This window comes from Glossina fuscipes, unplaced genomic scaffold (assembly GCF_014805625.2).
Source record: "Glossina fuscipes isolate IAEA_lab_2018 unplaced genomic scaffold, Yale_Gfus_2 110, whole genome shotgun sequence".
Lineage (NCBI taxonomy): Eukaryota > Metazoa > Arthropoda > Insecta > Diptera > Glossinidae > Glossina > Glossina fuscipes.
Genome location: NW_023998453.1, coordinates 60,448 through 79,219, shown reverse-complemented (window position 1 = coordinate 79,219; position 18,772 = coordinate 60,448). Strand labels below are relative to the sequence as shown.

Genomic DNA, 18,772 nt, shown 5'->3' with positions numbered 1-18,772 from the left:
AGCGGTTAGTGAAGACAAGCTGGCAACTTTTATCTCCAAAGCGTTTAGGGTTTAGTTCACCCTGCTATACCGTTTTGGGTATCGTTTAAAATTATCCATGCTCGATTTATGGTCAGGAGTGAATCCATTAGGTCACGAGGTATGCAATTTAATCCACGAAATGTGTAATAACTTGACCAGCGTACAACTTGCAATCTTTGTGAGAATTGTAAAGGATCAAGGACTACTTTTTAGTGGAACCAAAGAATAAAGAATTCAATAAAAATGTGGAATTTTAAGCGCACAACAAATGTATGGAACGATGTCCAAACACGTGACGTGGACTAGATATAGTCGTTGACGGGGGAGGAATTTCTTTTTCTTCTTTTTGTTATACGTGTATTTTTTTCATAAAAAGTTTTTACCTATATATATAGATGAGGAGACCTTCTATATAGGAGAGGTCCTGAAAATACACCTACCAAATTTGATATAAATGATTCTTTTGTCGAAGAAGAAGAATTTTTTTTTTCATCATTACAATTTCTTTCTTTGTTGTTTGAAGACTTGCTTATTATAAAAAGTCCAAATGAGAGATTCTGCTAGAATTGGCATTTATTTTTAAAATAAAAGTTTATGTCGAATAGGCGAGTGGGCGTTGTAGGCGTGTATTTCCGCTAACGCAAGAATGCTTATCATCACAGATACCACACAAAGAGACAGACGGACATATTTAAATCAATTCAGAATTTGAGGCTGATCAAGAATACATATACTCTGTGAGATCTCTGAAACGTTTTCACAAAATAAATGTGCAGCCTCCCCCTTCGGTGGCTTATCTCTCTCATCTCTCAGAATAATTTTGTTAGAAAGAATGATGATCTTATTCATGCCACGTCCAGCATACAATAAATATATGTATCTGTGAAAATATTTCAGCTTGCACTTCTCAGCAGCCATTCCGATGACAGTTGGATATTGATACGTTCTTCGTCATTAAACGAGAAATTTACATTGATATGTTGTGTTAAAAGACCGTATGTGCATAGCAAACGAAAAAAAGAAATGTTTTCTGAAAATGTTAGATAGCGTTTATCAATTTTAGAATTTTTAAATAGCGTAATGTAATGAATGTAATCGATCAGTCCTCATAAAGTAAAAAGTATTAATTATCAGATCATTCCGGAACACCCGTTCGTTACCGGTTTTTATTAAGCTTCTCTAGATAAAACAAATCACTATAAAAGTTGTTTTTGTTTTTTTTGGTCGCAGGCGCTTAAAATTTATATCTTTTCTATATATATATATATATATATATATATACATATACATTTCATATGTATATGTTTCACATCGTAGCTATGTTTATTTTGCGGATAAAAAAAATTTATAATAAAAATAAAAAAAATAAAAAAAAATAAAAAAAATGAAAAAAAAAACAAACCCATAAAATAACAAAGTGATTACTATTAAAATGATTTAGAAAAAAAGTTTATCTCAATCATTTAACTTAAATAGCTTTGTTTTCAGTTTTCTCTGTATATTTACTCCTTTTTTTTTTTTTTTTTTTTGCTTTTGTATATTTTTTTTCCCTTCTTAACAGCTATTTTCATGTATTCTCATGACTGATAAAAAAACTCTGTGTGTTCCTCAAACTACAAATACATACATACAAAATTTGTCATACACGTACAAAATATCACTGTGTGTGAGTCTGGAGTGAGAGCTTAGTATTACAGTTTGCATATATATAGATAGATGGAGATAGAATTTAAAAAGAGATGTGAAGAGATTTAGAGTGGGCGTGATATGGAACGATGTAAACTTTTTGAGTGATAGTTAGTGGGCGAGAAGGGGAGAGGAAATATTCAGAGATTGAAAAACTTTTTTCAACATATGTTTAACGTGTCAACAGTTTATAGAACATTTAATTTTCTATTGATTTGTTGTTGTTGTTGTTATTGTTATTGTTGTGGTTGTTCACGTGTGTCAGCCTCTTCAAATCTACAGATTAGTTTTTTGTTAATGTTTTTCTTCTTGCTTGCAATTGTTGCTACGATATGTGCTAATAACTGAGTTTGCGTGTATGTGTAAAGTTTATGCGTGTGGGTGTATATATGTGTGTGTGTATATATATATATATATATGTGTATAATAGTAGTGGTAGTGGTAATAGTATAATAATAGTAGTAGTAGTAGTAGCAGTAGTTGGTTTTTTTTATTTCTATTTTTCTTCTTCTTCTATTTGCTATTGTGCACCACAGGTTTAGGTTTATTCAAAAATTTCTATATTACGTCGTGGTGAACAGAAACTGCCGCTGATTTGTGAATCGGTTTTCTTCAGTATGGATACATGATGACCAGTACCATCGCCATTACGATTAGGGCAAGCTATAATCGAATCCTGTTTGTTCAAAATTCCCCGCCGTTGATCAGCAAATGATATAACTGAGTCCTGTTTGACTAATTGATGGCGACGTGGTTCTTTGAAAAGATAAAACGGGATCATGTTGCATTCATTAGTCACAGGTTATTATTTAAACGAAAGCATTTAAATTATTTTTTTGTAAGGCAATGGTGTTCATATCTATTTCTTTTCGAAAGTTGTGATTGACTGACTGCCTAGTCTAGGCAATAGCCGTAAATGTGCTCTGCGTGTTAAATCAAATCAAGTTAAATGTGTTAAGAAAGTTAATTCTAGTCTGATGTACCTTCCGTTTTAGAATAGACTTTTTTTTTTAGTGAATAACTGATTGGGAAAATAATGAAAGGAGGCATTCGGTGATCCGCGGTGATCAAAGGTTGGATAGCTACGAGATAGTTGTTCGGTAATTTTAATTAATCGAACTGAAAGTAAAGCTCGCATGGTCGAACTTTATTTCGATTCTTATCGTAATTTAGAAAATTTTAAAGTTTATTCAAAAAACAAAAAAAAAAAAAAAACAATTCTCATAAGGTACATAGGCGTAAACGGGAAAAATAATGATGCGCTTCTATCGGGTGCTATCGTTAGTTAATTGGAATTTCTCACCGCTAGGCGATGTGCCAAGGCACTTCTTCTTCTCTTTTAATCTACATCATCTTCGTACTGAAATTTTGAAATAATCTCTAACCATGCGTTAAAGCGCTTGAAGCGCAGTCTTAACAATATTTCAATTTTCAGCTCTCTTCTTCACTTCGCATTGCATCACTTGTGTGAGCAACGTTGTTTCGCTTGTCGAGAAATTTGACTTACCGGGTCTTTGGTCACCGAACGATATAACCGAATCTTGTTTAACAAATTTTTGCCGTTTATGCTCCAACAGTGAGCCAACTGTTGGTGAGACACCACCGTTTTCATTACACTTTGTTATGGTACCGCGTCGTGAGTCTACCGACATGGAATCCTGAGTAGAAAATGAATCGTGGAGATTGTGACCAGCACGTTTATTCTCCAAATAATAGGAAACAACTGAATCTTGTTTAGATAGAGACATTTTAGAACCGTTACTATCTTGTTGGCATAGCAAACGACGTGACCCATCGCTGGAAGCACTCTCTTGTTTAATAAGATATTGTCGTGACCCATGCGAGTCTTGTTTTAAAAGCATCTGTTGTGACAAATTGCTATCCTGTTTGCACATCAGATTGTGGCGCCGTAACGAGTTGTGCTCGTAAATATAGGAAACCGCGTTGGTTTTACGCAAACCAGGACTGCTAGGATTCTTACGTGATCCGTTGTTTTGATGGTAGTGTGATGATTTGCGACGACTCGTGCTAGTAGTTGATGAAACTATAGCGACATTATCGTAATATCTGTATATATTAAAGGAAAACATTAATAGTAATAATAATAATAATAAGAAATCGTAGCGCTAAAGCGTCTATAGATAACGATTTGCTTACCTTAGACGGCCGCAACAAGAGCGCGACTTAATAATAGCGGCAAAGCCTCGTCTATATTTTTTATTAAAGAACGCATACAGAATGGGGTTAATGCATGAATTTGATGAGCCCAGCCATTGAGCAAACGGTGTGACCTTGTTCAAGATTTCACTCTCCTCAATGGAAATCTCTCCGCCTGCATTTTGCGTTTGTATTTTTATTTTTTGTGTGTGCGTGGCATGCAATTGACATTGGAAACAGGTTAGTTGGCAGAATGTGAAGGTAAACAAAGTGGGAGTTTTTCTTATTCTTTCTTTGTTTTTTTTTTTTATGGTTTTTTAATTTAATTTTATATTTTGGAGGTCAAAGTGCATTCATACACATGTGTGCACTACAACTGATTATGCGTTCGTATGACTATGTTTTTGTTTTTATTTCTGTTTTATTCGTTTTTTCTCCTTTTTTTTTTTCCATTCTATAGATGAAAATCTTCAATAACCTTCAGCTAGAGCATATACGTACAAACATATGCATATGTGACTATAAACAATAAGCCCTTCGAAGCATTAAGGTGTGCTTTCCTACGTATATATATATATATATATATATATATATATATATGTGTGTGTGTATGTTTGTGTGCATATTACATACCTGTGTCTGTCAACTTACCGAACTTTATGCGAGCGAATATCACATACAGAGGCAGCCAGGATAGTACAAACAATATAACGACGGCAACCAACATTTTAACGACCTTAACTTTAGACTTTTGTTGCATTCGATCCATTTGTGCGTCCTTGGTATCGCCAGGTATTGAGCGCGTTGACACTTTGATCCAAATCAAAACGTAACACAAGGTTATCAGAAACATGGGCAGCACATAGCAGGCCAACAGATGCGCTAACAGGAAATATAAATTTCCATTTGTTCCCGGTGGCCAAACTTCCTGACACAAATACATATCCGGTGCTAGCGGATAGGCCTCGGCCGTTGGTACCAAATCGAAATAAAGAGCCCACGGTATAGTGCTACCGAATGCTATAATCCAAATGCACAAAATCATGAAGCGAGCTCTACTCTTCGATAACTGACGCAATGGCCACCAAATCGCTATGAATCTACAAAATTTATAAAAAGAAGAAAAGAAAAGAATTAAAAGCGTAATAATAAATTAAACGTTTCTTCCACTTGTGGTCAAGAAACTAAACTAAATACATTGGAAGTAAGACTTGCAAAAAAAAGAAAACACTTAGTCGTTGAGCTCTTTTCAATTGAGGACAATGACGGAGACGACGAGCTGCAGATTAGTTTTACACCTCATCGAGGGTAAAGAGCTTCTGGTGAACTTGTTGAGAAATTCTCATGGGTAATTGCAAATATTAGGGTGCCACCGACGGTTTATTTTTTTAAGATGTCTAAGTTGTTTTTGAAGTCGTGGGAAGTGAGATAACTCTTGGCGTGACTATTCACTTTGCCAAAACGTGCTTTCAAGCAGCCATCTCAAGATAATAAAATGCACTTTTCATTGTTAACTTTCCGTTTGCTAGACACTTGGCCACAAAAGGTGAAGAATATTAGTTGTAACTTCACTTCGGAACTTCTTCGGGTCGCAAATCAACGCCTCATCTGTATGTAAGAAAACGATTTCGAATGACGTTACAATGCTGCAACGGCCCGGCCCTTAAGACGAAGTGAAAGCTTTCCTTTTCCTAAACCTGGCAAGTTTTCGTTTGATGACATTTTTCAGAGACCGTCTTGTCAGTCCATATAAAATCCGTGTAAATTTATTTAGTTTTCTCAGTTTTCTAAAAAATATGTCAGCGATATTTGAACTGAAACTAACTGGAAGAACTAAACTCCTGGCGCATTATGAATTAGGCGAAAGTGTCAAGCTTTTGAAAACAATACTCGATCAGGCCTTAATAAGTGAATCTATAGGCAGCAGAGCTGATTCTGTAGGAATCGTGTGTTTATGCTCTGCCTGCTATAGGCAATTTCGGATATGGAAAACTTCTTCTTCTACTTTTTCTCTTTTTTTGTCGTCCTTCTTTTCTTCATCTCTCTTCTCATCTTCTCTTTTCGCCTATATCTTCATAAAAAAAGACAATAACTCATTGGAAATTTGTTTCCCTATACTTTTTCTAGAAGTGATCCATTTAGTTAAGTGTTCAACCTTATGGTTTCTCCAGCAATCATTTATTCTAAATATTACTGTGTGATTATGTCTTACATTCATTCAAAAAAAAAATTTTTGTTTTTGAAACTTTTTCAAGCTAACCAACAACTTTAGCGTAGATATTACATAAAAAACAAGAAAACGACAACGCGCTGACTTATGAGCTACTGTATGATTTGAACATATTAATTGAACTTGATCTCATTTTATTGTTGTTGTTGTTGTTGTTGTTGTTTCATATAATATAATATTTTATATATTTTATATTAAAAAACAACTAATTGGAGAGACAGCTTTTTGAAGCCTATAAAACTGGGTAAATGAAACATTTTTAAAGTAGGCACATACCTACAAAGTTACAAATTTACATTAGATATCAGCAGAGCGTTGCTTACCTTTAAACTGCAGATATTCAACAAAACAAACAATTATGCTATAAATACCTTTAAGATGAATCTTAGATACCCAACATCTTAATAATCGTAAAATTTCCTCCTCTCTTGTTACTTATGGACGCTTGTTGGAATGATTGGTGAACATGCCGAAATACATATCCGATACTAGTGAATAATGGTAGATTGATTGATTGTTAAATATTTGAATGATATTTGCAACAACCTAAAACCTCTAAACTTATGGAAATAATACTTTTTCGTTTAGAGCTGTGACTACTAGTTAATCTTGTGACTTTTGCACCTTTTTCAAGGTGTGAAGGTGCCAATAAGCGGCGTAAGCTTCCGCCGAAGCTCTAACTAAGGCAAGGATCTAATTAGGCAATGTACTAAGGAAGATTTCAGACTTTCCCTTCTTCCCTGAAAACGTGAGAGTTGTAAGAAACAACAGCACAGACAAGAATGAAAAAAACCCGCTATGACGATTTTAAACATCAGTTATGGCCGTCGAATAAATACACATGATCAGGTAGCAGCTTTTCATCTGTTTTCTTCAAGATGAAGAGCAAATAACGAACGGAAGGACGGACCAAAATAGTAAAATTTACTTTAAAACTTGGTTTATGGGCAACAACTAAAAGGCTTGTGCCTTAGGTTTCAGTTTTCCTGCTCCTTGTTGTTTCGACAGTTGAAAGAACAAATGGCAAACGAAAGGTCAGACAAGAAAATTTAAATTGCTTTAATCCTGGTCTACGGCCACGAACAGATTGCATGAAAAACCAGTTTAGAGATGGACAGAGAAAAACTTCTAAGTCAACTTTGCCGTTTGTCTGCGGATGTCAACTGGACATATATGATCGGATGTTTGCGTTCTAGCTGCTTTTTTTGACATGACGAAAATTGAATGAACGAACGGAGAACGGAAAGATACATGGATAGATTTAAGCAAATAGCAATTTAGAAGATTGGCAAATATTTCAGAGTTCTTCTCTGCTTTATTGCTAGAGAACCAGCGAAAGTCAACACTAGACTACGGACAGACAAATGTAGGTAAAACGAGTCCGGCATCTTGTTTTGAGCAAATGTATACGTTAACGGACTTTTATAACCAAAATTACAACTCTGTTGTGTTATTATCATACATACGTATGTCCACAGATGCTTATTCATGTTAATGGAATTCGACATGAGCTCGTATTTTTATCGTAGAATAAATAGCCAGAATGAACTTTATATCTAAAATTTTGTAATCAAATTTCTGTTAAAAGTATAAAAACATATAAATAATTATTATCGGTTTTATAGGCGCTCCGATATGAAATTGTCGTAATAGCTAGTGCTAGTGCATGTGTGAATCTTGCGTAGAGACATCAAGTCTCCTTGAATCCTCAGAAAATATAAAGAAGTTTAAGGCAGGCTACTATCACTTCAATAAAGTACGAAGCGGCGGTCATCTAGTTTAGCTGGTGTGTGTTTGTTAGGTTAGCTACTACTTTTTTTTTTCTTTTTTTTTTCTTATTATTTTTTTTTTTTTTCTATAAGTAAACGCTAATATACGTTAGAACAGTAACAGGCGTCAGTCTGGTGTTAAGCTAATATTGTCGTTTATTATACGGAAAAGTTGTTAAAAGTATAAAAGCTCGCTGTCTACTTAAGATTTTCATTAGTAGTCGCAAATCATTTGCCAAAATACCCAAGATACACTCAGAGACATTATTTATTTTGCTTAAGAAAGCTATTAAAATAACGAAAATGTTCAAATTCGTAAGTTTACGGCGCCAGAGATCAACGCAGTGGATGACAAATGTTTTTGCGAATTCTTTTGTTTATTTAATTTAGTTGTTGGCTTTGTCTATTCTCGCCGTAGCTTACGCTACTCCAGGGGTTCCCGTTGGTCATGCTGTGCACGCTGTTCCTGCTGTACCCGTTGTCGCGGCTCATGCCCCGGTTCTAGCAGCTCATGCAGCTCCAGCGGTAGTTCATCAAGGCCTGCATTCGGTGCATTCGTAAGTAGTAGCAGATCTAAATAATTTTTAAATTTTTGGCCGATGGTGTTCACGAACTATGTTCTCTCTCTCTCGTTTGCAATGCAGGCATGTGGTTCATCATCCTGCTCCAGCCGTTAAAGCGGTAGTTGCCCCGGTTGTCGCTAAATCAGTTGTACCTGTTGTGCCCGTACATCATGCTGGACCGGCTCTTGTTGCCGCCCATCATTAAATAGAATATTTTTGTTTTATTTTGTTTTTTTGTTTTTTTACCTTTTTCCTCAATTTTTACTCTGTTATGCCCTTTTCCGTTCCAAGAATAAAAAAGTTAATAGATAAAGCGCGCTTTACCTAAATACCTGACATTATGTTGCCTTTCAATTACTTACCTATCCAGCGAAACCGCTATTAGACTGTAAACCGAGGCAGCCACAGATACGCCCTGTATATAAGGTACTGTTTTGCACATTAACCAGCCAAGCATCCAAGCTGTAAAAGGTTAAAAGGTAACAACCAAAGTTTAAATGACAGTTTTCAAGGAATTCATCTCAATTGACAATAAAATAAATGAAATTTCCACACTAATGTTTTCCGTTTCGTTTGTTTCATACTTTTTTTGCGTTTTCAACAAAACTTTTACTCTTCTTCAATATTTACATGAATATTAACTGAAGATTTCCACTTTTCTTTTGCTCAATGTTTACTGAAAATAAATTCACTTTTAAATGATAAGAAAAAGTAGGAAATTTTAATTAAACTTTCAAGATACGCTTTAAGCCGACCTATCGAAAATTGCAATATATTATGTACAGTGTCTTCTGACTATTGTCGAATTGTGAGCGCTTAAAGCCTGCTTCGCATAAAATTTTTGAAAGGACCTCCTAAATCGTTGTAAGAAGCTTTACGTAAATAACTGTTGGAGATTGTAAGTTAACACCTTTCGCCTAATGTGTGCGCGAATGGATATGTATATGTCGATAAGGCCCTCGTTTTCCCACTACGTTTGTAGCTGATCCAGATAAAGACTTGTAACAAGTTTCTGACTTGTAACTGCTATAGCTTTCAAACTATATGTACATTTAGGCTTCTTGCGGGTGCTTTTTCGGGCAGATTACGTCTGCTTTCGCTCTGAATTTTTAAACTTCTATCTATATATTCTTTACTATCAAGTTTTGAATTAATATCTCCTGTGAAACAAATAAGAGATATTCCTTTTTTAACATGACCATAATCGCTCAGGGAATGTCCCCTGTTCGGGCAATGCGGTGATCGTCAGAAAGCAGTGAGGAAAAAGGAAGAGAGAAATAGAGAGGTGGTTATAATTATTGTTACGCCTTTCATTGGCGAGATTGTCGAAAAATTACGCCCATTTTCATAGTTGATTTGTGCTTATTAATTAAGACCATGCCAAGAAAAGCTAAGCTTGCTGTCTTAAGTTTTCCGACATTTGATAATTTGCATATTCAAAATTTTATCCCGATGAAAAAGAATGCATACACTTTGTGCGAGAAGGGAACGGGGCTGTATGGTGTCGTAAATACAAGCACAGCTCATTTGCATTAACGTATGCTTTTTTTTTGAGCTCATAAGGGCTTTTAGAAAAATTATTTTTACTTTGGAGTGTATGTAGATGAAAAAATCCCCTTCATCTCTTCATAACGGTACGATCATCTGATCACGTGATGCGGGTTGCCAAGCTACTGCATTATAACGAAGGAAACATGAACGCGTTATTCAGTTTTAATGATTTTGAGTTTCGTTGGGTTTCTTAACCTCGTGAAGAAGTTCGTAAAGAAGCTAAGAATTGTCTGATCGTTATGTTTGTTGCTTTTGAGTTCGGCTTTATCAGAGATCTACGAAGTATGCCAGAGTGCCGAACATGTGAAGAGAAGCTTAAACTATGCATCATATATAAAAATAAGAGAATACTGTCGCTTGTCTGACACAAAGCTGAGAGCATCTGCGATAACGCAGGCACTTGCTCAGAGTCAATTTATTATATCATTGCTTATTGTTGCTTATTGGCATACCTGGATTGTCTTTGTAAATAAATTAACTATTTCCGCTATAGTAGTAATCCTATTATAAGAGGTAGACTCTTATCGGCTTTACTTGTTATAATATATGCGTCTTCGTGCTTTCGTGCATTTCTCTTTAAATTTAAAATATTATGAGGAATTGTTTGGTGATCTCACATTAACGCTAAGAGGCTGCGTTTGTTGCATCTTATATGTAAGCTTATTTTCTGCTAATCAATCTATCCAATGAAAAGTCATCTTTTCCACTGAAATGTTCGTAACAAAGAGAAACTGAATGCCTTTAGTTGTTCCTGTTCAAGTCCTTTTTCAACAGTTCGCTTGGTTATTATTAATACCTGAAAATTATTGGGAATTCTATTGAACATTTCCGGTGAATCACTTGTGGCATTAAGGATTTCGACCATCGTCGGCCTTGCAGTGAAAAGTATAGACCATATCGGGGCAACATTTTGACTCGATTGAAGAGGTACGACTTGCATTGCAGAAAGTTTTGAAGGCCATTCCGGAAAACGACCGCAACAACTGTTTCGTTGGGACAGACCAATTTGAAGACAACGCAACAGATTTGGAATAATAAGTAAATTTAAAAAAGTTAAAATTAAATTTGGTTTCACTTCTTGAACATAGTAGTAACATTTTCATGCTTTACTAGTTTGTCTGCGTCTGCCTTGAAACTGCCTCTGACATCTAACTACAAAACAGCAGCACATGTTTTACTTTGTAAGACTGATTTGTTTATAGATAAAATTGTAATTACAGCAAGAAATGCTTCCTGCAAATGAGGCAAGAAAAACATAGAAACGGATATTTTTAAATTGCTTCCGAAATTGTTAACGGACATTACTATGTCGCTCCAATTTAGTTTTACTTCCGCTAATAAAAATTTCAAAGCACAAGATGAATAAAGCATCGTTTTCGTTATGTAAATGAATGCATGAAAGCATGTCTATCTAGATGACATTTCACGAGATAAAATGTTTCATGCTTATGTGAAAACATTTCGCTTCATTAGCTTAGAATGATTTCTTCAATTTTTCTTGTTCTACTTAAATAAATTCAAGACATAAATGTTCATAACTATCTAAATTTTGATTAATATCCGTAAGGAATTGTTTGCAAATTTGCAAATGAAAATAAATTCAAGCGATGATATGATGATATCCTTCGCATATAACATTCCCTTCTGTTATTGTCATTGCAAATTTGTTATTGTTATTGTGCTGATTAAAGTCATTTTGAAAGAAAAGATGTACGATATCGTTAATGTTCTGTAAGGCGTTACATCATTTTAAAAATGGGTTTCAAAGGTTTTCTTCGCTCTTTCGTTCCTCTCTTATATATGAGGTTAGCTGCATAAGCATCGGATCTAACTTATAATATCGATACGATTGAACAAGCGAGAAAACCATCGCAATTCGCTTTCTACCAATCAATCACCACCACTTTTAAAGGGTCTTTGGATAAAAGATTTCATTTTATATTGAAAGGAAGAAACTGTGATGTTAGCAATGGAGTGTTAATTAATATCCAATGAGAAACGTACTTGTGGCATTTTCTTTTAGTGAAATGTCCCGTTAGGTTCTGTCATAATTGCGGAGGTGTCGTTTAGAGCAGCATCTAACTTGTTCTTCAAGTACTTGCGTCATGGCTACAGTATTGGCGTGAACCGTCCCTATTTACGTAGCCTGCTGAGGTATAGCCCTAAAAGAGCAAAGTGTAATGATCATGGGATATTTACGGCTGCTCTACGAACTGTGTCATAGATGGCGTCGTTCTACTCAAAATAAACCCTGCCCGTATCCGTTGTGTCAATTTCGGGCCAAAAAACGATCAGTTAACCTAGTTCGGTAAGGCAACCCACTTACTCTAAAGGACAAACTTACAAGAACTTAAAGAAATGATGATCCAACTACACCATCCGGCCCAAAAGATGCACTAAACTGTCATTCGTTGTGGCTGAAGAGATGCTACGACTATTGCCATTGTCCGAGGGGCAACAATTTCGCTCGTTTACATGCCCAGATAGATAAGCTTGTTGATGCATTTTCTTAGCTCAGTCAGTGCATTTACCGCGTTATGCATGATGTGCCTATCCCCATGCAATAGTTTTGAGCTTCCTAAACGAATTTATCAAATAAAATGGTCCCATTCTTCGAATGGTAAGCTAGGGACATAGCAGAGAACAATTTATAGATTTTCACTTTTGCCATTTATTTATTTATTGATTTTCTCTAATACCCTACAGCATTTGTGCTTAGTATTTTGTGCTTGAACCTGTAGGTTGTAAGTTTCGGGATATTTCGATGAAATTTGGTATATAGATATGTTTTCTACCAAAAAACGAAGGCTATTGAAAATGGTTCCGAGCGGACCACATTTTCTGTCCACATCATCTGTCATCTGTAACGCTTTACTTTAAAAAGCCGGAAATATGAATATCCATTGAACGCAATAAGGCAGCGTGTTTAATGATGGACCGTGTCCCACTATACTGTTTTTGGATATGTGGCAAATATTTATTTAAAAGCAATTTTTTTGTCTTCAACTATTTGTTTTTAGCCACCCCCACTCTACAATATTTACGCTAACAATCGATTTGTGTTAATTTAAAATTTTTACATGATTATATGACTGCAGTAATCCTAGATATACCATTCATTTATTTGGTTCGATACTCTTGGAAATCCACTTTTCGTAAATGAAAAATATTTTAGTTTATTAAATATTCGCCTCAGAAAGAAAGTCTACGCTTTGACTTTTAAAGTAACCCGTAGATAATGTTTTCTCTAATAAAAAAAAAAAAAAAACAAGCTTTACAACTCTATCCTTTAAACGCTAGCATCATTTCAACTATGTCTGTCTGCTAATGTAAAACTTCTACGTTTTCCGAACATATTTCAATGTTTCCCCAGAAAGGCTAACAGGAGCTTAGGATATTTAATTTGATATCCAATTGTTGGTTAATTAGTAATTTAATCGGGCGCACGTAAAAGTTAAGAGATTCAAACTAATTTTGCCATCATAGACAGAAGTCTTAAGCCGCAATTACGATTTTAATAGACACAGTCGCAGTTTAGCTAAGTCAGCTTTAGCTATTCGTGCTGATCAAGGAGCGCCCGATATTTACCATAGAACGCATTATAAAACAAAATTAATGCCAATGTACTTTGCAAACTTTCAATACAAATTACAACCACATATATGTTCTAGGTTTGCAAAAAGGATGAATTTGCTTTCAAACGTAACATTTGATTCGTTATGTGAAGACTTAATCTGTTCATGGATACGTTCGTGTTTTAAAAGAGTTTTTAATAGCATAATTTTAAACATTAAACATTTTTCTGAGATAGTCGAGTTTCCGCCTGGGAGAGGGTATTGAAGAACTAAACACTTCAGGGTTTACATCATAGGTTAGGTTATGTCGCATGAAAATTTAAATATGCCAAGTTGTAGTCGAAACACACCAGTAATAGAAAGCCTAACGTTTTCTTTTTAATTCGATGATGAACTCAATTGACAACAACAATTTTATGTTAACCGATTCTGAGCCTGAAGACGCCTATGAACCTCTACGTCTGCTTTTAACTACATTACGTACCTTTCCTATAGAGTGCTTATGGGTCACAAGATGGTATGGTATGGTGATGGGCGTGACATACGTGACTCCTGCAGCCCAACTAAAAACTACTACACTATCTTAACTCTGGTTTATACCATGGTGACATAAGAGAGTCGATTACTGCCCATTTGTTAACAGACATTTATGTTTGCGTGGCGAAGAGGAGGCGGGACAGAAAAAGTACGCGTAGCTTAATACAGAACAATAGTTCAACTCTAAATATGTATATATATATATATACGTAAATTATATATTTTTGATTTATTGTATTAAGTACAATACCCTGCCGCTTGCATGCGTTTCATATGTTAGCAAACATTCAGTGTCACTTTTCTGATGCACAAATACATTAATGTTGACTTTAATGTTGGCATAGGATTGACAAATAATTCTCTCTCTCTCTATCTCTTCTCTCTTCGTAAATATGTGGGAAAAAAATTTTACGAGATAGAAATTCAATCACAGTCGGTATCTAAAAAAAAAAAAAACACTTGTCATAAGACAAATAAATTTCTAAAATGAAAAATATTTTAAGTAACACGAAAAATCCAAAAAGTATGCTACATTGTTAACTAGCTTTATATATGCATGTAAAAGTATATAATGTTATTCCGTATATTCACAACTATCAGCAAAAAGTGCATGTACACGTAATCTTTTTTTACACGATTTTTAAATGGAAGATCACCGTTAATAAATTTTGATTAAATGCAATTCTCCACCTATATAAAACATGTGAATCAATCTTTTTACCCCTTTTTCCACTTTCACTCTATTTCTATCGTACAACAATAAAAGCTTGTATTAACAGTTTTATTTTTTACAAATATTAGATGTCAACATAGCCTTTGTTTAGCGTAAGACTTGGAAGCGATTTAATTGTATCCATCCATCTGTCTATTTTTAGAATTGTTACGATTACACAAATTAAAATAGACAACTAAACCCTTGCATATATATTTTTCAGGACTATGTTCATCAACTAAGCTTAAAATTGAAACCCACATTTTATTATACCAGCGGATTCAGAGTAATCTCCTGCACCTTCTTATCTTTGTTCATTTGGTTTTCGTGTTCAATAAGCGTGGTTGCTTTTTACAAGATATTTTTATGAAATTCGTTGTGTAGTTTAGCCCTAGGACGAGCTCTATTGAAATCAACACCTATTTCGAAAAACACTGACTGTAACAAATACATATACAAAATCGACAAAAATTGACAAAAAATTACGTCCTGGTATAGCAAATGAATGTGGAAAATGTAGAGAGGATGAGATCACTTTTAAGTCTCTCTTTAAGTAAGCAATGTTTTTACAAAGATCAAACTTTTGTACGACCAGCGCGGACTAATCTTTTATATTTTGCAATGAAAAACGGTACGACAGAGTCAGAAGTCCATTTTATTAAATCCCACTCCATGTAAGTAAGTTTTCATGAAAGCCTGGTTTTTTTTTATACGAGACCACAAATTTTTACTCTTGTACAGAGAAGAAAAATTGCACTGGACGGAGTGATCTAACGTATTTAACATTTTAACTTGACTTATATCATTTTAGTTAGTTTACTTATAGTCAAATGCGTCCGATCGGAAAAATTATTGGCTTAGGATATTTTGAGTTGAAATAGGACGCAGGCGCGTGCGACTACTTCGCAAGCTTTGACATTTATTGTAACTATTTTAAAGTATTTTTGAATATTTTTTTTTAAATAAACTTTTGTTGCAAGTATCGCTTGTTTGTGTTTATGGTTGTTATTACTCTTATTTCCTTAGAAAAAGAAACAGCAAAACAAAAAAAAACTGAAACAACAGCAACAAAAACAATTGTGCGTGTGTGTGTGTGTGTTCATTGGAACAATCAAAAAACTTTAACAAGGTAAAGTAAGGTAAGAAAAAAGAAAGAATTATCTCTACATTGAATCTACAAGGGTGTAGAAGGGGGGAAGGGTTGGTTTCTAGGTATGGCTGCCTTTATTTGTTTATGTGTGGGTGTGTTTTTGTGCAAAATTTACGATGAACACTACAATGTAATATCAGTCATGTATACCAACGCTCCCATATATAAACCCACAGACAAAATGTACACAAATAAACATATACATGTACACACGGACACACACACACACACACACACGCAATCACAAACACACACGGCTACATTGAATTGTCTTTGTAGAAAGAGACTTGTATGTAACCCTGATTAGGTCGTTGAGCGAAATATTTGGGTCAACTTTCATCCATCCAGCCGCAAATAGCCTTGAATGTAAACAACCTTCCGATGCACTTTGAGGTTTTTGAAGGTGTGCTTGCCTTGCATATTTTGTTTCTATGTACATACATTCCTCTGTACACACAAACTAGTACATATACACTTTGCTGCGTCTGCCAGCCTGTATAAGTGAATGTGCATCGACTTAGATAATAAAATAAAAAAAAAAAAAGAAAAAAAGAAGTGCAAAGAAAATAACACAAAGTCAACAAATAATCGAAACCGAAATCAACAACAACGAACAAAAGAGCCAGTCAACTATACAAACAAGCAAACACATCTGTCTACATGATGGTATACATGCTATAGCACAATAATATAGTTGCCGTCACCTTAACTTGCTTGCTTGTAAATACATAGTAGACCTGACAATGGAAGGAAGGAAGGAAGGAAATAGGCAAAATGATACCTCAACATCCAAAACACATATTTTATAAAATACCAAGAAGTACATAAGTATACATAGATCAAATATATTAATATCTATTTTGAAAATATCTACAATACCTTGGTATCGAGAGATTTCGGGTTAATGAGACGATAAAATCAAATACATATATATAAATATGATTAGGAAAAGTTCACGCTAGCGACAAAAAGATGACCCAAAAATGATTTAATTCTTTGCCCTTTGAGTTGTAAATATTGGTAAAAATTCGAACACTTTTTTGTGTTATTCAACATTTTTGCTCCAAGATTTTTCACTTCGAACAAATAGATGCCAATGGCGCTGCAAATAATTCCTGTTGCGGGTAAAACATTGAGTATTAACAGTGAATTCAATGAAAGTTCAAATATTACTACATTTTAAAGACCACAACAGATATCGACCGACCATTTTTAGAGACCGATCATATGTATAGCACTTTTCATGACCGCTGCACTTAAGTTGGCAGTGATTTAAGTGAGATAGAAATCAAATTGAATTACAATTTCTTTTACACTAAAGCTGATATAAAAATTTTCTTCAACGCCGGCATAAAGACCGCCGCGTTTAGATATCTTTAGATAAAATAGGATAGATAAAAACAAAATTTTTATATATTGTGGAAGAAATTTTTAATGCCCATCATGAATAAAAGAAAAGCATATTGTTAATCGTGACTGTACCAATTGGCCGATCAGATCTATTTCTGGCATTTATGAAGGCTCTTAAGGCAAAATTTGCATTGACTTTTTTTATAGGGCGCAAGGTAAGATCAGTTTATTCTATAGGTTGCATAATAAAATGATTTGCCTCTAAAAAGTGTGTTTGTGGGTAAGTTACGTGCGCGTTCTCGTGAAGAAATTTCAAGTGAATTTCTGGCTTCATATTTATACCTAAATATTTTGACGATGATTGGTCCTATTCGTAGGTGAAAAACAAAACAGATTCAGAAAGATAAACGGACTAATCAAGAATATATATACTTTATTAAATCTACGGTTCGCTCTTTTTAGTGGAGACGCGAACGTTTCAAAGGGAGAATCACCGTTCTTCTAAAGGTTCGTAAGATGTGCTCTGCTCAGTTCATTGTAACTCTTTTACGATCGCGGCTTTAAAGTGATAATTTTCTAACTCAATTTGCAATTAAGCTTAGAAAAGTCAGAAGCTTAGAAGCATAAAGAGAAAATTAATTCATCCTTACTTCCGTTCGTGTGTCTATCTATCTAAACTTGATCTCGAATTTTTTCTTTTATTCTCGCCAAATGGTAACTAGCTCTCCCTTTTATTTTTCAAGAACAAACAAAGAAATTAAAACTCAGTTATTCCCTCCCTGCAAGAAGAAGACAATCGGTTAAAGAATTAAAGAAAAAAATAATTGGAGAAATTTTTCCAAATATTTCGTCTCTTTGAAAATTTTTTCATTCAAATTCCTCTTCTTGTTTCTCCTTGAAAACGTTCACAACAATTTCAAACTAATTAATTTATGACTAAAGATAGATATAAATAACAAAACAGTAAATGTATCGTTAAATGGCAGAAGTGCCTGGTAACGATAAGGCTTAACTTCGCGTATATACATAAGTTATCTATCGCCAGGAAATACAAAAATCAAATCAAAATAATTTTAGACATAACCTTCAAAGGTGACACACTTTTTTATTTCAATATACTCACAAGAGGACTCATTTCAGTCAAATATTAATTCGTATAGAGAAAGGCAAACCGTTAAGTAAAAGACAAGTAAGGTTTAGTCGTTACTAGACGAATTTCGTATACCCATCACTGACTAAGATAAATAAAGGGAAACTGATTAATTATTGTCAATTATATATTTAATATATATATATATAATATCTAACAAAGAAAGGCTGTAGCAAAGCGAAGAGAAGCCAGCTTATGACCTTGTGATTTATATTTATGCATTAGGGTTATGAAAAATTAATCTTGAAATTAGATGGAAGTAGAACGTAGACAATTGGCAACAGTATGCATTTTAAGGATTAAAAGCTATAATTAAAGTAG

General features: G+C 34.4%; 2 protein-coding genes across 3 annotated transcripts in view; one reads left to right on the top strand and one right to left on the bottom strand.

The window, feature by feature from the left end:
- Nucleotides 1-2,162: 2,162 nt before the first annotated feature.
- LOC119638868 (neuropeptide SIFamide receptor) overlaps nt 2,163-18,772 on the bottom strand; it is a 35,719-nt gene continuing 19,109 nt past the window's right edge. For both annotated transcript variants that reach the window (XM_038035946.1, XM_038035947.1), the window contains exons 3-7: nt 8,789-8,888; nt 4,516-4,964; nt 3,865-4,039; nt 3,215-3,774; nt 2,163-2,463 (exon numbers count right to left, since the gene is read on the bottom strand). In XM_038035946.1, the coding sequence (XP_037891874.1) occupies nt 2,252-2,463; nt 3,215-3,774; nt 3,865-4,039; nt 4,516-4,964; nt 8,789-8,888 (1,496 nt within the window). In that variant the 3' untranslated portion in view covers nt 2,163-2,251. The remainder of the gene's footprint in view (nt 2,464-3,214; nt 3,775-3,864; nt 4,040-4,515; nt 4,965-8,788; nt 8,889-18,772) is intronic.
- LOC119638869 lies at nt 7,954-8,781 on the top strand. Its single transcript, XM_038035948.1, has 3 exons — nt 7,954-8,178; nt 8,254-8,420; nt 8,508-8,781. The coding sequence occupies exons 1-3, from the start codon at nt 8,167-8,169 to the stop codon at nt 8,629-8,631; spliced, it is 303 nt and encodes a 100-aa protein (XP_037891876.1). The 5' UTR covers nt 7,954-8,166; the 3' UTR covers nt 8,632-8,781.

Excerpts from the sequence above, each read along its gene's own strand:
- LOC119638869 (XM_038035948.1), top strand. Across the intron at positions 8,421-8,507 it reads GGCCTGCATTCGGTGCATTC|GCATGTGGTTCATCATCCTG; the intron begins GTAAGTAGTAGC and ends TTTGCAATGCAG.